This window comes from Oryctolagus cuniculus, chromosome 1 (assembly GCF_964237555.1).
Source record: "Oryctolagus cuniculus chromosome 1, mOryCun1.1, whole genome shotgun sequence".
NCBI classification, from domain to species: domain Eukaryota; kingdom Metazoa; phylum Chordata; class Mammalia; order Lagomorpha; family Leporidae; genus Oryctolagus; species Oryctolagus cuniculus.
Window position 1 is genome coordinate 197681393 of NC_091432.1, and position 21586 is coordinate 197702978.

Below are 21586 nucleotides of genomic sequence, written 5' to 3' on the forward strand. Positions count from 1 at the left end.
CGGATGGAAGACCTCTCTTTCTCTGCCTCTGCCTCTCTGTAACTCTGCCTTTCAAATAAATAATAAAATAAATCTTAAAAAAAAAAAAGAAGTAGAGTAGCCAATACTTGTATAGGCACTCCTATCTGGGATGTGAGTGTTCCAAGTGACAGGTTAACCTGCTGCACCACAATGCCTGCTCCTTTATTACTGAGAGAGGGGTAGAGAGAGAGAGAGAGTGAAAGAGAGCAGGAGAACTCCCAATCCCCTGATTCACTCCCCAGATTCCTACAACAGAGCTGAAGCTGGGAGCTGAGAACTCAGTCCAGGTCTCCCCATGAGCCATCCGGGATTTGCATCAACAAGAAGCTGGAGTCAGGAGCTAGAAGCAGATATTGAACCCAGGCACTCCAATATGAGATTTTTTTTAAAAAGTCTTTATTTATTTGAACAGCAAAGAGAGAGAAATCTTCCATCCACTGGTTCACTCCCCAAATGGCTACAGTGGCTTGAGCTGGGCCAAGCCTAAGCCAGGAGCCAGGAACTCTATTTGGGTCTCCCACGTGGTTGGCAGAGGCCTAAGCACTTCTGGTGCTTTCCCAGGCCCATTATCAGGGAGCTGGATCAAAAGTGGAGCAGCCAGGGCTTGAACTGTAGCTCCTATTAGATGCTGGCAGCTTAGCCCACTGCGCCATAATGCTAGCCCTGGGGATGTGGTGTCTAAATCGCTCGGCCTGACAGCCCTCCCCTGAGTGGTTACTTTTATTGGTAATCAGGGAAAGTCACTCTGAGGAAGCGACATTGCAACTGATTTCTGAAGGTCAGGAGGGAAGCAGTTATGCACAGATTAGGGTGCAAGCATCCCTGGTGGAGGGGACAGCTAGTACAAGCACCCTGAGATGGAGTGAACTCAGCACTTCAGAAGGAAACCAGTGTAACCGGAGTGCAGTGGATGAGGGGAGAGAAGTAGAAGCTGGAGAAGGAGAGGAAGGCAGGGGCTCGATCGCATGCAAGGGGCTTAATGAGCCAGTGTAAGCAATTTGGGTTGTATTGCAGGTGCAACTAGAAGCCCACGGAGCTGTGGCATGATCTGACGTACACTTTAAATTTTCTGTCTTCATCTTATCTCACCTCCAGGGCCCTGGTGTCCTGGTTTCGGGACGGGGAGCCAAGGCTGCTCCAGGGACCTGATTCTGGGTTGGGACATGCATTGGTCCTGACCCACGTAGGCCACACTGACGAGGGCAACTACATCTGCCGGACCCTGGATGGGGCACTTTGGGGCATGGTGACCCTGCAGCTGGGCTGTAAGTTGGGGAGGATGGCAGTGATGAGGCGTGGTGCTCCTGAGGGAATCTGGGCCCCGAGAACGGCCCAGTCTCCAGCTGCACCCTCTGCCTCCAGATCCCCCAGCCCGCCCTGTTGTCTCCTGCCAAGCAACTGACTATGAGAACTTCTCCTGCACTTGGAGTTCCAGCCAGGTCAGCGGTTTACCCACCCGCTACCTCACCTCCTACAGGTGTGTGCACGACCAGATGTGTGTGCCTGTACACTGGGGGGTGCTGGCTCCATGTGGGTACAGGAGGCAGGGAGGGGGTCCTGAGGACAGCCTCAGAGAGGGCGGAGGGCCCTCTTGTCCTTCCTGTCCTTAGATGACCCCTTCCCCTCAGGAAGAAGACCATTCCAGGAGCTGATGGTCAGAGGTAGGACAAGTGGGAGAGACTGGGGGCTCCAGCTGGGACCCACGATGGGCATTTATTTCCAAGCACCAAGACCACATCCTTGCTCCTAGGATGAGTCCATCCACAGGGCCCTGGCCATGCCCACAGGACCCCGTAGGGGCTGCCCGTTGTGTGGTCCATGGGGCAGAGTTCTGGAGCCAGTACCGGATTAATGTGACCGAGGTGAACCCACTGGGTGCCAGCACGCGGCTGCTGGACGTGAGCCTGCAGAACATCTGTGAGTACCCAGCCGGATCTCCCCTAGATGCCCATCACAGAGGCGCCCACAGACTCAGACGCCTCTCCCCCACCCACCCCAGCTTCTAAAGAGTTCCCTCTCCTCACAGACTCCATTTCACACATAGATGACCCCTGGAGACTAAGAAGTCGAAGGGATCAGAGCCCAGGGGCCACGTGGCACTCGTTCTGGAGCTGCTGCCGCTGCCCACAGGTCCTTCCTCGCAGCCTAGCCCCGGGGCTGATCCCTGTTTCTAGGCCCTGAGCTGAAAGCATCATCTCTCATGTGCTTCCTACCCAAGGGAAGCCCCTGCCTCTTGATCTGTGTGTGGGAGGGAGGAGAGCAGTAAAACTCTGGCTAGAATTGGGCCGATTCATCTTCCTTGGAAGGAAAGAATTATTCACTCAATTCAAAACCCCCAACCCCAGATCTCAGCTTCTTTTATAAGGATGACAGATACTGAGCCTAATGAATGATCAAGTTGAAGATTTCCCTTCTTGGAAACACCTGACTAAGCACACGTCCTGGAAATGGTGGGAAAGATGTCTGTCGCTTAACCTTTGTGCCTTGCCACCCCCAGTGCGCCCTGACCCACCCCAGGGGCTGCGGGTGGAGTCTGTACCCGGTTACCCCAGACGCCTGCGTGCCAGCTGGACATACCCTGCCTCCTGGCCCCGCCAGCCCCACTTCTTGCTCAAGTTCCGGCTGCAGTACCGCCCAGCGCAGCATCTAGCCTGGTCCACGGTAAGGACCGCAGTGCAGGGTTCTAAGTTGGAATGCACTTTGTTTTCATGATCCTACGTGTTTTGTGTAGCTTCTGTTTCGGGCAGTTCACTGATGCATGCCCACCCCCACGGTGCATTCCGTGTGCTTGCACACACACACATACACACTCACACTCGCATGCACACATACTCATGTGCTCCCCGTGGGCCAGGTTTTGTGCTGGGTGTTGGGGTTGCAGAGGGGACAGTCTCTGCCCTGCAGGGCTGTAACGATAATATAAGCCCACAGCTGCGGGAAGACAGCAGTGCCTTTTAAAAAACAACTTTTCGAAGAAAGGGAGTGCCTTCCACCCAGAGGCACATCTTTACATAAACAGTCATCACTCAGTTGATAGTGAATTCCACCTCTGGAGATAAGATTGGTTGGCATCAGGTCTGGGGAGCGGCAGCATCAGATAATAACCAGTATTTGTTTAGTGCTGTCTGCCTGCCAGGTCCATGATGCATATTGTACCTACATTATCTCATTTAGGCTTATTCATTAGGTATTTATATATTTTACAAATGAACTGGGGCACTAGGAGGCCCAAAGTTCACCCAGTAAGTGGTTTAGCGAAGATTTGAGGCCAGGCAGTCTGGGCACCAGCTGCCTTTAAGTACTCACTACTTTACTACCGACTTCCAAGCACTAAGTGGTCCCCAGGTGAAGTCTAGACAGCTCCACCAGGCTGGGAGGAACGGGAGCTCTTTGCAGATGAGGACTGGGTTGGTGGGCTGTGCTCCCACAGCCTAGATAGCACACAGAGGAACCATCTTCACCCCCAGGTGGAGCCGGTGGGATTGGAGGAGGTGATCACCGACGCTGTGGCTGGGCTGCCCCATGCCGTGCGCGTCAGTGCCCGGGACTTTCTGGACGCTGGCACCTGGAGTGCCTGGAGCCCGGAAGCCTGGGGAACTCCAAGTGCTGGTGAGAGACAAAGTGAAAAGCCAAGGGCAGAGGTGCTACCCCAAAGCATCCCTCAGCTGGAAGGGTTTGCAGAAGGCAGGCGGCCTTAGCACAGCCCTACCCGCGCAGGCGCTGCAGTTGCTGTCCTAGGCCTGTAGCCCTGCCTCAGGTTAAGCCCTGCTCCTCCTCCCCGTTCCTGTGATTAAAGCCTTTACTCCAAGCTAGGACCCCAGCAACTGACCACAGCCTTTCAGGCTCCACCTCCTTGGCACCCTGTGTCCCACTGGGGCCCTTGCCCATCCCCAGGACCTGGCCCCTGACCTACTGCTCACGTGGACACTTCTCAGGTCTTGTGTTCCTTCAGGGCCCCTGACGAAGGAGATAGCACCTGGGACCCAGGTACACACGCAACCAGAGGTGGATCCTCGGGTCGACAGCCCGGCTCCTCCACGGTCCTCCCTCCAGCCAGACCCGCGGCCACTTGGTGAGCTTGGGCGGGTGGGCAAAGGTTGTAGAGGGTGGAAAGCCCCAGGGAGGAGGGGCAGCAAGCTTGATGAGGTTCCTTCTCAATGGCATGGGGCCCTCCTCAGATCACAGGGACCCCCTGGAGTATGTGGCTGTGCTGGTGTCTTTGGGAATCCTCTCTTTCCTGGGACTGGCAGCGGGGGCTCTGGCAGTAGGGCTGTGGTAAGTGACTGCCACTGGTCCCTCAGCCTCAGATCCCCACAGTTGTTCTACTCAGAGATCACATTCGTCCTCACCCTCGTGACTGCCCACCGAAACCGATTCAGCTGACCCCTCCCCATTCTACGTCATGATTCTCACTGATTCCCTTCCTGACCCTTACTAAAAACCCTTTGGGAGGAGACGGGGCTGTCCCACATTGAGACAGCTGCCTTTTACGCCCCAGGCTGAGGCTGAGATGGAGTGGGAAGGATGGACCCCCAAAGCCTGGGTTCTTGGCCCCGATGATTCCAGTGGACAAGCTTCCAGGTTAGTAGGACTTCCAGGAGATTTGGAGGTTTGGGCTTGGAAATGGGTGCCCCCATTTTCAGAGGCTCTGGGTAAAGAGCCAGCTATCTTAGTCATTTTATAGGTGTTGAGAATCTGAGTTGGGTGTTCTCATTCTTATGTTTAGGTTGGAGCTTGGGACTTTTTTTTTTTTAATTTATTTATTTTAAAGGTAGAGCTAGAGAGAGGAGAGGGGAGAGAGGGAGAAAGGGAGGGAGGGAGGGAGAGAGAGAGAGAAAGAGAAAGAGAAAAGAATCTTCCACCCGCTGATTCACTCCCCAAATGACTACAATGGGCTACAATGGCCTGAGCTGGCCCAGGCCAAAGCCAGGAGCCAGGAACTTCCTGCAGGTTTCCCATGTGGGTGCCAAAGGAGACACATTAGAAGGAAGCTGAACTGGAGTAGCCAGGACATGAACCAATGCCCATATGGGATGCTGGTGTTGCGGGCAGCAGCTTTACCCCCTACACCACTGTGCTGGGCCCAGGCCTTCCATTCTTGAGTCCCTGGGCTCAGCAGCGGGTCCCTTTCCTTTCTATCTGGGTACTTCACTAGGACCCCCCCTCCCCCATTTTCAGGGTGTTAGACTCAGAACTGGATAGTCATCCTTTCTCTTGGAGTACCTTAGATCAAAGCTGACACATTCAGTCACACCTGGACCACTCGGGCAGTTTCCAGAGTGTCTAGGCCCAGACCCAGTCCTAATGTCTCACAATTTGCCTCTTGCTTCTTCTAGGAGCTCCAAACCTATAGAAGACCCAGGAGGGCTTTAGCTGATTCTACCTATAACTCTGTCTTGCTGGCGCAGATGGATGGACAGCTAGAACCCAGGCAGGACAGTAGACCTCCGTGGAAGGGGGTCTCAGCTGGAAGCTGTGCTTGGAGGCCATTTCTGGGAGACCCCATATTCCAGACTTGCAGGCTGAAAGGTGCCTGGACTGCTGATTTCATTCCAGAGCTGGAGGTCTACCTGACGAACATGTGTAGATGTGGATGTCTGTATCCATGTGTGACCAAGAGTATGTGAGGCAGGGAACCTGTGTTCTCTGCATGTATGCATGTATGTATGTATGTATGGAGGTACTTGGGGAGTGTGTGTAGGTCCTTCACTCTTGGCCTTACCTCTTGCAAGGGTTGTGAAGGTGCAAATAAAGAGAGTGAAGAAGTTCTTGGCAGATCACACACAGAGATTCTTGTCTAATGTTGCTTTATTGGGGCTTTGTGGGGCTCCAACCCATTTTCCCTAGCAACCCAGAAATCAGGTTGAGTCCCCTGGAGCCTCTTCCCTTGGCGCTCGAACCACCGAGCCAGGCTGCGGTTCTGGGGATGAATGCACACGCTGCGTCGAGCCAGATGAAGCCTGGGAAGGGAAGGGTCCAAAGCCATGACCATAACCTGGGGTTGTGGGTAGTGTCCCAGGCTTAGGAGCAGGGGTCAGATGAACACCTGAGTCAGTGTCCGAATTGGTAGTGGGGTCTGGGGCTGGGCTCAGCGTCGGGGATCGGGCTGAGGTCAGAGTTGGAGGGATCGGGGTGGGGTTAGCGCTCACACGAAAGCCTGCAGGTGACAGTCTCCATCAGCCTCCTGCAGTTCCACCCGGATGACCTTCCTCAGTAGCTTGTTTGACAGTGGCTGTCGGTAGAGCTGAGTACAGCAGGTAGTGCTGGGTGGCAGTATCAACACTAGGGGACAATGCAGCACACATGCAGATGGGCCCAGACCCAGAACCCCTCTGTCGGACAGCTGGAGCTGGACTTGCTGGGCCCCTTTCCCTTCATCGCATTCACCCAGATCCCCAGACCTGTGTCCCCCGCGTACTCACCTGCTCCAGGGTCCAGGCTCAGGAGCAACAGCAGCAGCAGGAGCCTGCTGGTAGGTGAACACCCCTCCATGCTGCTCAGCCTAGACACTTCCTACTCTCTCCTCCTCCTGTACCTTTTATCTGGGCGCCTTTTACCTGAGGCACCGGGTGAGTCAGAGGCAGGTGGAGATGCCTTGCTTATCCTGTGACACTCCTGGGTCCTAATTCTTGGCCTGTTGTCACAGACCCCTTCCTCTTCTAGGGCTGCCATTTCCCATGGGCTCCTAAGCCCTGAACGGAGAAGCTGGGGAAAGGGCAGTGCAGGATGTGGGGACTGCTGGCCCAGTGACTAAGGGCAGCCGAGGATCCGCAGTGGCATCCAGTGAGAGACAGTCACGCTCATGCGTACACAGCTGCACATTCACAGTCACACCTTGATCACTCAGTCAGCCTCACAAAGTCACACCCACGATCAGACAGCCTCGGACAAAAAATGACACCACTCCAGCTACGAAGTCCCTCTCACACGGTTGTGTTTCCACGGACATCAGACAGTCCTGCTGGCACACACAGACTCTCTTGGGGGACTTGTGGGTGGCACGGGAGAAGAGAACAGGCCAGTACCAACTTGCCTTCATTTTCCCCTCCCCATTTCCTGCCCTGGCCTGTCTGTCTTATCGGAGAAATGGTGGGGACTGGTCCCCAGAGCAGTCCTCTGGCTCAGGAGGGGTCTTGGCTAAGGCCAGCCATATTCTGGGAAGCTGGGAGAAGTCCACCCCCCTTTAAAAACTATATTTATTTTAAAGGCAGAGTGAGATTATCTAGCTATCTAATCTTCCACCCACTAGTTCACTCCCCAAATACAACAGCCAGGGGTTTGCAAGGTTGAACCCAGGCAAACTACTCTAGTCTCCCACATGGGCGGCGGGGACCCAGGTACTTAGGCCATCATCTGCTTTCCAGGATGCATTAGCAGAAAGCTGGATCAGAAGTGCGGAGTAGCCAGGCACTCTGATATGGGACGTGGACGTCCCAAGTGGTGACTTAACTCACAGCACCATCCCAAGGAGGCCCTTTTTGATGGTGCCGAGGAGGCCCTGGGGATGCTGAGGGGGCTTCTTCCTCCAGGAAGAAGAGACAGGGAGGAAAGTTGAGGTGGATGAGAAGGAAAGATGAAAGCTCTCTGGTGCCAGGCTGCTGTTGTCTAAACAGGTAAAAGTGGCCATCGTTATGGTACAGAGGGTTGGGCCACTGTTTGTGTTGCCAGCATCCCATATTAGAGCATCAGTTCGAGTCCTGGCTGCTCTGCTTCCAGTTCAGCTCCCTGCTGATCTGCCTGTGAGGGCAGTGGAGGATGGTCCAAGTGCTTGGGCCCCTGCTGCCCATGTGAGAGCCCTGGATGAAGTTTTGGCTCCTGGTTTCAATCTGGCCCAGACCTGGCTGTTGCAGCCATTTGGGAGTGAACCAGCAGATGGAGAATCTCTTTCTTTTTCACTATGCCTTTCCAAATTAAAAAATAAATAAAAGGAAAACTTAAAAGCAAAACAAAAACAGGTGAAAAGTTCATGAAATCTCACCTGTTTTTGCCTCAGCCTGTTCCAGGAATGCCAGCCTCTTGTCAGTAGGGGCCTGGAGGCTGCAGACTCAGTCCCTAGCTTGTTGGAGAAGTCAAACTCAAGAGCTCAGTTACTTTTCGTTTGTTCTCAAGTTCCAGCCTCCACTGCGGGCCTGGAGGAACATCCCTGCTCTCCACCAGAGTTCAGCAATACCCACGTCTCCAACCCCTGGCCCCTCTGCATCCCATCTTCCATAGCCCGGCTCCCCTCATCCCACTTCCCCCAGTGTAAACCTCCTACCCCTCCTGATCCAGCACTTTCCAGGAAGCTGGAAAATGCCTAGGGAGGGGGCATGCTGCTGTTTACTGCCGCTGGCTCCCTGACGAATGTCCACTCCTGGTCTGGGGATTTCAATCCTCATGGCCTGTTCTGCTCTGAGACATAAACTGAGTCATAACCTAATAATCCAGCGCTCTGCCTTGTGTGGTCTCCTGCCCTGGGGCCAGCCATCCTCTATGGGGTAGGTCTTCTTTTGGGATAGGACTCACACCTACTCTGGGCAGCCCTTCCTGCTGTGAGGTTGCTTCAAAAATCACAAGGGACTTTGGGTCCCAGGACAGGGGCTAGTCCCCTCCACACTGAAGACCTGGACGTCTCCTCCCTGGCTTGACGGCCCCTCCCTGTGGAATTTGTCTTAGGGGGCCCTCAGGTCTTCTAATAGTGATATGGGGAGGTAAGGGCCCCTGGCTGGACAGGGCTCTGACATAGATATGAGGAAATGGCTCAAGAGTTTGGGTACATTTTTTGAAGATGACCACAACCCAGAGGTCATTCATCTGGAACTTCTAGTGCCAGAGGCCTTAGGGTCCTCCTCCCATTCCCAAGTCCACTTATGTCCCAGGGCCTGGGTGGAGACATCAGAAAATCCCCCAGGTTCCACCCCCTTGTCATGGACCTCCGTCAGCTCCTGCCAACACTCTGGATTTTCCTAGGAAACAAATTCTTCTAGGTGTGCACCTATCTCTTTCCTTTGACCTTTTCAAAGATAAGGCCAAGTCTTCTCCCAGTCCCAACCTGCTGGAGCAGGGACAGCTCCGGGCACAGAGCCAGACTTGGTGCCAGTAGAAACCAGGCTGTCTCTAACCTAGTCCTCTGGTGCCCTTCTCTGGTGGTGGGGCTGGTCCCTGACTCCCAGCAGGGTACTGGCTGATGGGGAGCAGGGAGCAGTGCCTTCAGATTGCCCTAGGCAAGCAGCAAGAACTGCTAGGTGGGCTGATCCCAAGTAGCTCTAACTTAGGGTCAAACAGGAGGACCCAGGAGTTGGGGTATTAACTAGCAAAGTCACACCCCTGTGGCTGGCTGAGCGAGGCAGCTAGCTTCCCCACCCTCCCTCAGTCTACTTCCTACAGTTCTGGCTTAAAAAGGTTTATAGCTGCTCCCAAATAGACTCTTCAGACACTTGGCAAAATCCTGGCCAGGAGGATACCTAGGTGGTAACAGCACTGAGGATGAGGCCGGGAGGAAGGCCAGGCTAGGACACACTGAGTGCATGGTGATGGGTGCTGGTTCTTTTTGTTTGCTTCGTTTGTTTGGCTTTTTTGGTGGGGAGGCGCTGACAGTACCAGCAGGCCTGACCCTGAGCGTTGACATGCAAGGAGGCCCTGTCAGTAAGGACGCACGCAGCCAGTGTGGAGAAGGCCTCCCAGCCCGAACGGCGGCACCGGCGGCAGAGTCAGGAGGGCAGGACGGTGGGCTTCGTTTTAAATCTTTAATGCACCGGCTGCCTGGGCAGCGGCGGCGGGAGTGCGGCAATGGAGGCCACGACCGGAACGCGAGGGAGCAGGGCCCAGGCCGCTCGACAGACAGCTCATTAGACCCCGCAGAGGCTCCAGCTTCTGCTCCCGCGGGTGTGCAGAACTGTGGGGCGACCCGACACGGCCATGAGGCGGGGCGAGGGCTCCCGGATTCCCGCCCGCCCCAGTCCGTCTGCTGAGACTCGACCCTCGGCCACACCTGGGGAGGGGCTTCAGCGCCGCAGCCCCCTCACCTTCGTTCTCTCCGCCACATTCGCAGCCAGGGGAAAAAGTAGAAACAGCCCCAGTAGATCCTGCAGAGAGAAGGCCGAGCAGGGCCGGGCGGGCGGGGCTGACCCCCACAGACCCCGCCCCTCGGGCAAGGCTCCGCCCAGCCTGGCGAGGGCGGCTCCCTCGTAGCCCACGCCCCCTCAAGGCCCCGCCCCTCCCGCCCCCGGACGGCTCGCACCCTCCCCCACCCGGAGCCTCCTGGTTCCTCCTCCGCAGAACCCCGCCTCCACTCACTCCTCCTCCGCCTCCAGCGCCACCTCGTATCTCCTCAATCCCGGCATGTCCTGGGCTCCGAGCGTCTCCTGGGGGGCGGCATGGTTGGATCAAGGAGCACCCCCGCCCCAGCCCCAGGTCCCCTTCTTCGTCATTTTCAGGACGAGTCTGACTAGCTCTCAGGTAATCTGAGGCAGGTGCCCCCCGGGAAGCCTCAGTAAGCCACATCGGGACTGGATGAGATAGAAGATTTGGGGGCACCAGAAATTAATGGGTTAGGAGGTCGGTCATCTCCGGGGCCTGAGGCATTTAGGGCGAGTGGTTTGGCAGTCATGGGACTGGGAGATTTGGGGCCCTGGGTGAGGAGTTTCAGGGGCTGGGGTCACCTGGAGGGGGGCTGAGGGGGTCGGTGCAGCCTAAACTCCCGCCCTCCCTGGCTCCACCCCGGAAACGGACCGTTACCAGTGCGTCACAGGGACCCCGGTGCGCACCGGGGGTGGGGTTTGCTTATCACCGGAAGGGGCGGAGTCAAGAGCTCCCGCTAGGAGGTGGAGCCCAGGGCGAAAGGGGCAGAGGCGGGCTTTTTATGAAGAGTGGGGCGTAGGACTGTGTGGGCCTGGGAGCAGGTTTTGGAGCTCAGCTCTGCGGCGCTGAGGCTTCAGCACTAGGCAGCAAGAAAGGGCTTTGGTCCAGGACTGGCTTCCCCGTTCCGTGTCTCCATCCTCGTCTACTCCTCCCTGTCTCTGCCCTGCCAGTTGCCCTTGCTTGTCTGCCTCCCTCCGCCTCAGTGACCCTGGACTGAGGAGGAATAGGCCCCCAGAGAGAACCCTGTGTAGGATTCTACTTATTTCCAGACTATGGAAATAACTGTTGGCCGAGTGACCTTGGCCAAGTCACTGAACGGCCAGAGGTTCATGGCTGAGCTCCATTTCCTGTGATTTTTTTTTTTTTTTACAATCATTCAGTCAACAAATGTTTACTGAGTGTGTGCCAGGCGCCAGTCACTGAGCTGGGCTTGGAGATGCAGCGGTGAAGAAGCCAGGCGCGATTTCCACCCCAGGAGGTTGTCAAAAGAGAACAATCGCATCATTAAATGTAGCTTGGGGAAGAGGAAGGTGCTGCGGGAATGCCAATAAAGGGCCGTGAACTCGGGGTAGGAAGCAGGAAATAGCCTCTGATGTCCCAGCCAAGGCTCGGTGCAGAGCCAGGCTTGGTCTGGGGAGGGGAGAAAAAAGCCTTGTGGCTGGATTGACTATGGGAGGGGCCAGAAATGAATGAGGTGAAGGTTTGCTCTTGGTGAACGCTGAAGGATGGCTAGCCCGCCCCACCCCGCCCCCCATTCCACTCTGTTTCTCCCTCTCCTGTCCATCCTCCCCTGCTTGAGCCATGTACAGGCAGCAGACAGATCCCTAAGTGCCAAGTGGCGTTGTTGGAAGCATTGCAGTCTGGGTGAGGAGAAGCTGTGCCCTCACTCACCACCCTCTCCCTGGAGTTCACACTCTCGTCGACACTGCAGGCTCTGCCCTGGCTGGCTCTGGCCTGGTGCAGGGGAGCTGGGAGCCTGCTCCTGCCTCCTAGTCCTCCGACCCCAGGCCGGGGTGATTCACATCCTCACTGAGACACAGGGCCCCCTGTGGTGCTGTCCTGGGCTAACTGCTCTGGTGCTTGCCCTGGGGAGGAAGGAGAGGCAGGGTCAGGGGCAGAAGCTGGGGCCAGGGGCTTGGAGGCAGGAGGCAGGGCTGGGGAGGGCCAGGCTTGCCTTGGCAGAGATCCGCTTCAGTCTCCGAATGATGCGGCCCACCCAGGGCTGTTCCGGGGGTGCACAGAGCTGCAGGCCCCTCAGTGTGGTGAACCTGGAGACAGAGAGAAGGGAGCCCTGGAGCCCAGCTTCCTGGGGGGCCCTGTGTGAGGGTCAGAAGCTGTGGACCATGTCTGGGAACCCGTTTTAGGGGCTCTTTTGTGGGAGGGACTAGGCAAGGGTAAGGGAGATAAGATGGTGAGTGGCGGCCTGGATGATGGAGGAGGTGATCGGGAGGGAGGAACCTAGACACTCCCCCCCCCCCCCCATGGGATAAAGAACCCTGCAGCTATCTTGGAGGAAGAGATAGCAAGAGGCACCAAACATGTCCCAGGAATTGGGTGTTAGCTTACCAAGAAGCAAGAATTCTCAGAATTGTTGGCCTCTCTCAGAGCTGGGGAGGGGTGGGGGTTAGTGTTCCAGCTTAACTCAAGGGTGGAAAGGCCACAGCCCTGACTGGGATTCAGGCCCTTTGTGGCCAGTGCCTTAGCTTTGGTGTTGCTCTCTCCTTCACCCACATGCACTGACCTCTTCCCCTGAAACCCAGACCAGCTGAGGCGGAGCCTACAGACAGAAGAGCAGCCACGGGCTTCCAGACCAGCCAGGTGTGGATCATAGAGAAACACCTGGAGCACAGGCTCATCTACATACCCTGGGTACTTGCACACGCCACAGGCATGCCCACAGCACACAAGCAGACACATGCAGACTGCCTAGGGATACCCACAATCTGCAGGTACACTAACGTCACACAGGAACTTAGTCACCAGAGGGGCACAGCCGTTTGCCACATGTACAGCCTCAGGTTCATTCTCAGACCTGAGTGTTGACTCAGTTTTTTCACTGACTTCCCAAAAAACTATGTGCTGGTCCCTCTAGGCCCTCTCCTCCTACTCCAGTTTACCCCCTCCTGGCAAGCGAATCAGTCCAGTAAGAAGATGAGAACTGCCACACAGGAGGCCACAGGATGGATGGAGATGGATAAGTGGGCAGAATCCCTGGGAGCAGCAGGTGTGTGCAGGGGTACAGGAGACCCACGTGTGTGAGACTGTGTGTAAGGTGGGATGGGGGAGAGTGAGCCGGAGTTATCCTGTTGGGGAGCAAGCCCCTGCATACTGGGCAGGGGTGGGGAGGGGTCCTGTGAATGTACGTGTATGAGTTTGTGGTTATCTCCTACTTACGGCTCCCTTATTATCTGTGTCTCGCAATTTCCTCCCTTCTGGTGTATAATAAAGATCTGGGTCTTTTTCATGTCTTCTGGCGTATAATAAAGAATTTGTCTGGTTTTTGTTGCTGGTTTCTGAGAAAACTTTGTAAACATTTGGAATTTCCCAAGTACAGGTGGTCCCTGGCTTTTGAAGGGTCCAACTTACAATGACTCACAGTTTTTTTACTTTTGATGATGTGAAAACCATACACATGGGACTGACATTCTGATACAGTGGGTTAAGCCATTCCCTGCTTTACTGGCATCCCATATTAGCACCGATTTGAGCCCTGGCTGCTCTTTTTCTGATAGAGCTCCCTGTTGATGCACCTGGGAAAGTGGTGGTAGATGGCTCAAATGGGAGACCTAGGTGGTGTTCTAGGCTCCTGGCATTGGCCTAGTCCAGCCCTGGCTATTGTGGCCATCTGGGGAGTGAACCAGCAGATGGAAGATTCTCTCTCTGTCTCCCTCCCTCCCTGTAACTGCCTCTCTCAAATCTATCAATCAATCCATCTTAAAGAGAGAGAGAGAGAGAGAGAAGAAAGTAATACAGTTTCAGTAGAAACCATATTTTAAGTTGAATTTTCCCCAGCCAGCAATGTTGTAGTCTCATGAGGATGAACAATTGATACCCTACAGTGTACTGGCAGCTAAGTTATGATGTTTGCTAAGTTAACGGTATTAAGTGTATTTTCAATTTATAATGGATTTATCCAGATATAATCCCATCATAGATTAAGGAGCATCACTAATGGGAGTGTCTTTCCTAGGCCCTTGGATCACATCAGAGTTCAGCCTGAGAGATCAGATGACTCCAGAAGGAGGCTGGTTACCAGAAAGACCAACTATGTATCTAGGAGGTGGGGACGTTGAGCCAGCACGACGACCTCTAGGGAGTGGAGAAGGATTGGGGATTGCATTCACCTGTGGCCAACAGTTTAGTCATGGCTACATAATGAAATCACAATAAAAAAATCTGAACACCAAAGCTCATAGAACCTCCTGGTTTGTGAATACATTGATGTGCTGGGAGGGTGGCGCACTCTGTCTCCCCAGAGAGGGAGAGACAGCACAAACATCTGCATTTGAGACTCTTCCAGACTTCATCCTACGTGCCTCTTCATTTGGCTGTTCCTGATATATACCCTTTATAAAAAATTGTAAGTGGGGCCAGCGTTGCTCAGCGGGTTAAGCCACACCACCTGCGACACCAGTATCACATATGCGCACCAGTTTGAGTCCAGGCTGCTTCACTTCAATCTAGCTCCCCACTAATGAGCCTAGGAAGGCAGAAGAAGATGACCCAAGTACTGGGGCCCCTGCCACCAATATGGGAGACCCAGATGGAGTTCCAGGCTTCTGGCTTCAGCCTAGCCCAACTGTTGAGGCCATCTGAGGAATGAACCAGTAGATGGAGATTTCTTTTCCTCTATCTCTGTAACTCTGCCTAATAAATACACAAAAAAGTAAATAATAAATATTTTTAAAAATGTAAGCATAGCACCTTCCTGAGTTCCGTGAGTCATTCATTCTAGAATATTATCCAGACCTCAAGTAACAGACAGTTGAGATTCATTGTGAGACGTGGCCCCATACCCATAGGCAGATAAAATCTTGTCTATCTATTTGCACAGTAGCTGAGGGGCTTCTGCACCCCAGGGGATGTGATTTCATTGACATCCTGTTTCTAGCCTGGGCTCTCCAGCCAGTTCCCCCTTATCTCAAGATGTCCCATTCCCAACACATTCTACAGTTATTTTTGAGAACTAAAGTGAGAAAGGCAGAGTACTGGGTTGGTCAAAGACAATACATGGAGGCCGGCGCCGCGGCTCACTAGGCTAATCCTCCGCCTAGCGGCGCCGGCACACCGGGTTCTAGTCCCGGTCGGGGTGCCGGATTCTGTCCCGGTTGCCCATCTTCCAGGCCAGCCCTCTGCTGTGGCCAGGGAGTGCAGTGGAGGATGGCCCAGGTGCTTGGACCCTGCACCCCATGGGAGACCAGGAAAAGCACCTGGCTCCTGGCTCCTGCCATCGGATCAGCGCGGTGCGCCGGCCGCAGCGCGCCGGCCGCGGCGGCCATTGGAGGGTGAACCAACGGCAAAGGAAGACCTTTCTCTCTGTCTTTCTCTCTCACTGTCCACTCTGTCTGTCAAAAAAAAAAAAAAAAAAAAAAAAAAAGACAAAGACAATACATGGAATTTCCATGCAAGACCTGACCTATGAGACCTGAAAAGAAGATCTTTCAGGAGAGACTGTAGTGGGATGGTATTCTGTTTTCTACTCCCAGCCTTAGAGTATATGATTTGTAGGCCTGTATTTTTCTTCATCTATCCATCTGTCCATCCATCCACGCATCCACCTACCCATGTTTACATCTATAGATCCATTCATGTGTCTAAATACCCACTCATCGTCTTTTTTTTTTCCACCCTATCCCTCCAACACTAACTCCTGCTCACTTGTGCTGTTGATACCTGACCACGTCTTAACTGGAAGCCTAGATCCAAGACTGAAACAGAATCTTCACCCCAAAATGAGAATAAAATAAGTCACTTGAGCATGGAGTATCATTTAGGGGAACACACATGTAAGGAGGGAAAGAGGAAATGGGGCTGTGAGTGACAGAACACAGTCTGGCAGATGTTTGTACAGAGTTTGCAGTAGAATCACCGCAAGTGTTCCAGATGGATTCCCATCCATGGGTCTGGAGCACCAGACGCTCTCCATGGCAGATCCAAGAACAGGGAGCTAAGGGAGAAGGCCGTTCCTATCATTCCAGTTTTAGAAGCTCCACATCAAAGCCTGAAGTAGCGTGTGGTGTCCACCCATCTTTATCTCTTCCTCAGCGCATTTTCCCTGCTTCCATCCTTTCCTCTATCTTTGCACATCTTCATCTCCACTTACTCATTGGTATGTTCAGCCATTATCCATTATTTTCTTTTTAACAAAAGATTTAGTTTATGTATTTGAAAGGCAGTGTTAGGCCGGCGCTGCGGCTCACTAGGCTAATCCTCTGCCTTGCGGCGCCGGCACACCGGGTTCTAGTCCCGGTTGGGGCGCCGGATTCTGTCCCGGTTGCCCCTCTTCCAGGCCAGCTCTCTGCTGTGGCCCGGGAGTGCAGTGGAGGATGGCCCAAGTGCTTGGGCCCTGCACCCCATGGGAGACCAGGATAAGTACCTGGCTCCTGCTTTCGGATCAGCGCGGTGCACCGGCCGTGGCGGCCATTGGAGGGTGAACCAACGGCAAAAGGAAGACCTTTCTCTGTCTCTCTCTCACTGTCCACCACTCTGCCTGTCCCAAAAAAAAAAAAAAAAAAAAAAAAAAAAGAAAAAGAAAGAAAGGCAGTGTTGTATAGAGAGAGGAAGAGGAGGGGAGAAAGAGAGAGAGAGAATCGTCCATCTGTTAGTTCATTCCCCAAATGGTTGCAACAGTCGGTCTGAACCAGGCAGAAGCCAGTAGCCATGAACTCCATCTGAGTCTCCCATGTGGGTGACAGGGGCCTAAACACTTAGGCCAACTTCCACTGCTTTCCCAGATGCGTTAGTAGGGAGCTGGACTGGAAGTGGGACTTGAACTGGTGCTCATATGGGATGCCAGCATTGCAGGTGGTGACTTAACCCACTGTGCCACAACACTGGCCCCTATCCTTTTATTTTTTTTTTAAGATTTATTTATTTATTAGAAAGAGTGACAGAGAGAGAAGAAGAAACAGATAAAGAGACTTTCCATTTGCTGGTTTATTCCTCAAGTGACTGCAACAGCCAGATCTGGGGCAGGCTAAAGTCAAGAGCCAAAGTCTCCAACCTGGTCTCCCACATGGGTGGCAGGCACTCAAGCACTTGGACCATCTGCTGCCTTCCCAGGTGCATTAACAGGAAGCTGAACATGAAGCATAGTATCCACAACTGGAACTGGCACTCCAATACGGGATGCCAGCATGGCAAGTAGCAGCTTAACCCACTACTTCACAGGGCCAACCCCTGTGGATGGCTTTTGTTCATGCAAATAATTTTTATTTATTTATTTATTTTTTTTTTTTTTTATTTTTGACAGGCAGAGTGGACAGTGAGAGAGAGAGACAGAGAGAGAGGTCTTCCTTTGCCGTTGGTTCACCCTCCAATGGCCGCCGCTGCAGCCGGCGCACCGCGCTGATCTGATGGCAGGAGCCAGGATCCAGGTGCTTTTCCTGGTCTCCCATGGGGTGCAGGGCCCAAGCACCTGGGCCATCCTCCACTGCACTCCCTGGCCATAGCAGAGAGCTGGCCTGGAAGAGGGGCAACCGGGACAGAATCCGGCGCCCCGACCGGGACTAGAACCCGGTGTGCCGGCGCCGCAAGGTGGAGGATTAACCTATTGAGCCACAGCGCCGGCTCATGCAAATAATTTTTTAAATAATTTATTTATTTATTTGAAAGGCAGAGTTACAGAGAAAGAGAGAGAGAGAGAGAGAGTGAGAAATCTTCCATCTGCTGGTTCATTCCCCAAATGCCTGCAAGAGCCAGAGTTGGACCAATCCGAAGCTAGGAGCCAGGAGCTTCTTTCAAGTCTCCCAAGTGGATGCAGGGGTCAAAGGACTTGGGCCATCTTCTGCTTTCCCAGGCGCATTAACATGGAACTGGATCAGAAGTCGAGCAGCCAGAACTCAAACTGGAGCTCCACAAGTAGTGGCTTTGTCAGCTAGGCCACAGTGTCTCCCTCTCTCCCTCCCTCCCTCCCTCCCTCTTTCTTTCTTTCTTTCTTTCTTTCTTTCTTTCTTTCTTTCTTTCTTTCTTTCTTTCTTTCTTTCTTTCTTTCTTTCTTTCTCCTCCTCCTCCTTCTTCTTCCTCCTCCTCCTCCAACTCCTCCTCCTCTTCCTCCTTCTTCTTCAAGATTTATTATCTTAAAAAAAAAAAAAAAAGGCCAGCATTGTGGCATAGAAGGTTAAGCCTCTGCCTGCAGTATTGGCATCCTATATGGGCACCAGTTTGAGTCCTGGCTGCTCTAGCCATTGTGGCCATTTGGGGAGTGAACCAGTGAATGGAAGATCTCTGTCTCACTCCTTCTCTTTGTATATGTATATCTGCCTTTCATACAAATAAATAAACATTTATTTATTTGAAAGGCAAAGTTACAGAGATAGAGAGGGAGAGACAGAAAGTGAGGGAGCTGTTCTATCTGCTGTTTCACTCCTGAGGTGATCACAGTGGTCAGGATTGGACCAGGCTGTAGTCAGGAGCCAGGAGCCAGGAGCTTCCTCCAGGTCTCCCACATGGTTTCAGGGGCTCAAGCACTTGGACCACCTTCCACTGCTTTCCCAGGCCATTATCAGGGAGCTGGATTGGAAGTGGAACAGCTGGAACTTGAACCAGCACCCATATGGGATGCCGACACTACAGGCGGAAGCTTAACCTACTATGCCACAGTGTCAGGCATGACAAATTTAACTTTTTAAAAAAGACTTATTTCGGCCGGCGCTGCAGCTCAATAGGCTAATTCTCCACCTAGCGGCGCTGGCACACCGGGTTCTAGTCCCAGTCAGGGCGCCGGATTCTGTCCTGGTTGCCCCTCTTCCAGGCCAGCTCTCTGCTGTGGCCCGGGAGTGCAGTGGAGGATGGCCCAAGTGCTTGGGCCCTGCACCCCATGGGAGACCAGGATAAGTACCTGGCTCCTGCCTTCGGATCAGTGCGGTGCGCCGGCCGCGGTGGCCATTGGAGGGTGAACCAACGGCAAAAGGAAGACCTTTCTCTCTGTCTCTCTGTCTCTCTCTCTCACTGTCCACTCTGCCTGTCAAAAAAAAAAAAAAGTTAAAAAAAAGACATTTCATTTATTTGAAGGGCAGAGAGAGAGAGAGAGAGAGAGAGATCTTCCTTCTGCTGATTTACTCCCCAAATGGCAGCAACAGCTGGTTCTGGGCCAGGCAGAAGCCAAGAGCATGGAACTCCAGTTCTCCCACGTGGGTAGCAGGGGTCCACATACTTGGATCATCTGCTGCTGCTTTCCCAGGTGCATTAACTGAGAGCTGGATTGGAAGGGGAGCAGCAGGGACTCAAACCAGTGCTTATATGGGGTGCTAGCATCACAGGCCGCAGCCTAACCTGCTGTGCCACAATGCCAGCTATGTACGCGGGCCTTTAAACCAGCATTTTAACCCGTAGGCCAAATACCCTCCCCCAGCCACCCTGTTTCATTAAGTCTACTATATACTCAGTGTATACCCTGATCCACATTATTGCTTCTTAACTTATTTATTTATTTTTTTTTTGACAGGCAGAGTTAGACAGTGAGAGAGAGACAGAGAGAAAGGTCTTCCTTCCATTGGTTCACCCCCAAAATGGCCACCACAGCCAGCGCGCTGAGCTGATCCGAAGCCAGGAGCCAGGAACTTCCTCTTGGTCTCCCATATGGGTGCAGGGTCCCAAGCACTTGGGCCATCCTCCACTGCTCTCCCGGGCCACCGCAGAGAGCTGGACTGGAAGAGGAGCAACTGGGACAGAACCGGCGCCCCAACCAGGACTAGAACCTAGGGTGCTGGTGCCGCAGGCGGAGGATTAGCCTAGTGAGCCACAGCACCGTACTTCTGATTTTTTCTAAAAACTCCTTTCTAGGAGAAGAGATTTGCCCTTGGTGTGTTTCTATGTCCATGACTATATGTAATCACGTTAATATGTCTATATTGTGATTTTTAAAAAAGACTTATTTTATTTATTTGAAAGTCAGAGTTACACAGAGAGAGGAGAGGCAGAGAGAGAGAGAGAGAGGGAGAGAGAGAGGTCTTCCATCCGCTGGCTCACTCCCCAGATGGCTGCAACGGCCAGAGCTGCTCAGATCCAAAGCCGGGAGCCGGGAACTTCTTCCGGGTCTCCCACGTGGGTGCAGGAGCCCAAGGACTTGGGCCATCTTCTACTGCTATCCCAGGCCACAGCAGAGAGCTGAATTGGAAGAGGAGCAACTGAGACTAGAACCGGTGCCCATATGGGATGCCGGTGCTTCAGGCCAGGGCATTAACCTACTGTGATACAGTGCCGGCCCCTCTATATTGTGATTTATACTTGTGTCTCTGCTGTAGGTGAGTGATGGACTGTGTGATTGATGATGTGTATGTGTGTATGGATTGGGACACGTGTAGATGGGTGCGGGTGTTGGAACTAGTAGTGTGTGGCTTTGTTTTCCGGCGGCTTTTTCAAGCCATCCCTTTGTGGCTCTCAACCTTACAGGACCTGCAGGGGGCGTCCAGTGCACACTGAAAAGGACGAGGGCTCTTGGTCCAGGTTGTCAACTTCCTAGGGCCTGCAGAGGGCATCTAGTATACAGGCAAAAAAAAAAAAAGGGGGGGGGGCTCCTGGCCTGTGGAAAGGGGAGTTCTGGCATGAGAGACTGGAATGACTTGTTCCAGAAATGCGCTGGAAATGAGCAAGGACCAAATGACTCAGCCTCTAAAATTCCCTGATCCTGGGAAGGGGTCTGTTTCACTCCCTATCCTTCCCTAAACTCTGTGTCCAGAGGGTCCCTTCCCAGGCAGAGGGGCAGAGCTTGGCTCTGCAGTTTCAGAGCGTGGGTGGAACATTGCACAGAACTTCCGGAGGTGATGGGACTTCAGGATGGAGCAATATCTTGAGCAATAGTGTTCCCCCCTTCCCTGCCTCCCACCTTCTGGAGCTCGAAGTAAATCCAGGGCTTCCTGAATATTTCTCTCCTTCATTTCCTGTGGTTGGAGCCCAGGATTCCGGGGCCTGGGCTAAGCTTGCTTGGGAGAAGTTCAGGAAACAAAGCTAAAGGGGACACATGTGGCTGGAGATGGGGAGTCCTGGGCAGCCAGAGGGAGGCAGGAGAGGTTGCACGAAGAGTGTTTTACAGACGACTGAGGATGAGTAGGGAAAGAAGGGAGAATGAAGAGCAAACAGAGAGGCTCAGGAGAAATGCAGTGATTTGTGATTTTTTAAAAAAGACTTATTGATTTATTTGAAAGAATTACACAGAGAGGAGAGGAAGAGAGAGAAAGAGGTCTTCCATCCTCTGGTTTACTCCCCAGATGGCCTCAATGGCAGGAGCTGCGCCGATCCGAAGCCAGGAGCCAGGAACTTCTTCCAAGTCTCCCACATGGGTGCAGGGGCCCAAGGACTTGAGCCATCTTCTACTGCTTTCCCAGGCCATAGCAGAGAGCTGGATCGGAAGAGCAGCCAGGACTAGAATCAGCACCCATATGGGATGCCGGCACTTCAGGCCAGGCGTCGCCACAGCACCGGCCTCTGTGTGTGTGTGTGTGTGTGTGTTTTTTTTTTTTTTTTTAAGATATATTTATTTATTTCAAAGGCAAAGTGACAGAATAAG

The 21586-nt window shown here is 53.4% G+C and overlaps 3 protein-coding genes and 1 long non-coding RNA gene across 13 annotated transcripts in view; 2 read left to right on the forward strand and 2 right to left on the reverse strand.

The window, feature by feature from the left end:
* The window catches only part of IL11RA (interleukin 11 receptor subunit alpha), a 10300-nt gene extending 4491 nt beyond the window's left edge, over window positions 1-5809 (forward strand). For 6 of the 8 annotated variants that reach the window (XM_051844486.2, XM_051844465.2, XM_070053639.1 and 3 more), the window contains exons 4-13: window positions 1117-1286; window positions 1384-1498; window positions 1650-1682; window positions 1772-1938; window positions 2519-2682; window positions 3489-3630; window positions 3974-4093; window positions 4200-4296; window positions 4520-4602; window positions 5358-5809. In XM_051844486.2, coding sequence (XP_051700446.1) covers window positions 1117-1286; window positions 1384-1498; window positions 1650-1682; window positions 1772-1938; window positions 2519-2682; window positions 3489-3630; window positions 3974-4093; window positions 4200-4296; window positions 4520-4602; window positions 5358-5374 — 1108 coding nt within the window. In that variant the 3' untranslated portion in view covers window positions 5375-5809. The remainder of the gene's footprint in view (window positions 1-1116; window positions 1287-1383; window positions 1499-1649; window positions 1683-1771; window positions 1939-2518; window positions 2683-3488; window positions 3631-3973; window positions 4094-4199; window positions 4297-4519; window positions 4603-5357) is intronic. The other 2 variants (XM_051844468.2, XM_070053640.1) reach the window with 1 other exon arrangement.
* Window positions 5810-5811: 2 nt separating this feature from the next.
* CCL27 (C-C motif chemokine ligand 27) lies at window positions 5812-6645 on the reverse strand. The gene is made up of 3 exons (XM_002707938.5): window positions 6444-6645; window positions 6171-6303; window positions 5812-5981 (listed from the first exon to the last, which is right to left on the reverse strand). The coding sequence occupies exons 1-3, from the start codon at window positions 6511-6513 to the stop codon at window positions 5819-5821; spliced, it is 366 nt and encodes a 121-aa protein (XP_002707984.1). The 5' UTR covers window positions 6514-6645; the 3' UTR covers window positions 5812-5818.
* Window positions 6646-9732: 3087 nt separating this feature from the next.
* Window positions 9733-10803, reverse strand: LOC108176349 (uncharacterized). Of its 3 annotated transcripts, none has more exons than XM_070053670.1 (4): window positions 10732-10803; window positions 10297-10364; window positions 10026-10085; window positions 9733-9895 (listed from the first exon to the last, which is right to left on the reverse strand). In XM_070053670.1, the coding sequence occupies exons 2-4, from the start codon at window positions 10341-10343 to the stop codon at window positions 9739-9741; spliced, it is 264 nt and encodes an 87-aa protein (XP_069909771.1). In that variant the 5' UTR covers window positions 10344-10364; window positions 10732-10803; the 3' UTR covers window positions 9733-9738. The 3 variants fall into 3 exon arrangements, with proteins under 3 accessions (XP_069909771.1, XP_017196196.1, XP_069909765.1); XM_017340707.3 differs by having other exon boundaries at window positions 10662-10757; XM_070053664.1 differs by lacking the exon at window positions 10732-10803 and having other exon boundaries at window positions 10297-10655.
* LOC103351777 (uncharacterized) lies at window positions 10323-14268 on the forward strand. Its single transcript, XR_519485.4, has 3 exons — window positions 10323-10458; window positions 12953-13084; window positions 14051-14268. It is a non-coding gene; the product is annotated as an uncharacterized lncRNA (long non-coding RNA).
* Window positions 14269-21586: the final 7318 nt, after the last annotated feature.

Coding starts and splice junctions, on each gene's coding strand:
- CCL27 (XM_002707938.5), bottom strand. CDS start 6,513: ATGGAGGGGTGTTCACCTACCAGCAGGCTCCTGCTGCTGCTGTTGCTC. Junction 6,304..6,443: donor GAGCCTGGACCCTGGAGCAG/GTGAGTACGCGG, acceptor ATTGTCCCCTAG/TGTTGATACTGCCACCCAGC. Junction 5,982..6,170: donor TGTCACCTGCAGGCTTTCGT/GTGAGCGCTAAC, acceptor TTCCCTTCCCAG/GCTTCATCTGGCTCGACGCA.
- LOC108176349 (XM_070053670.1), bottom strand. CDS start 10,343: ATGCCGGGATTGAGGAGATACGAGGTGGCGCTGGAGGCGGAGGAGGA. Junction 10,086..10,296: donor GCGCTGGAGGCGGAGGAGGA/GTGAGTGGAGGC, acceptor TTCTCTCTGCAG/GATCTACTGGGGCTGTTTCT. Junction 9,896..10,025: donor ATGTGGCGGAGAGAACGAAG/GTGAGGGGGCTG, acceptor GTCGCCCCACAG/TTCTGCACACCCGCGGGAGC.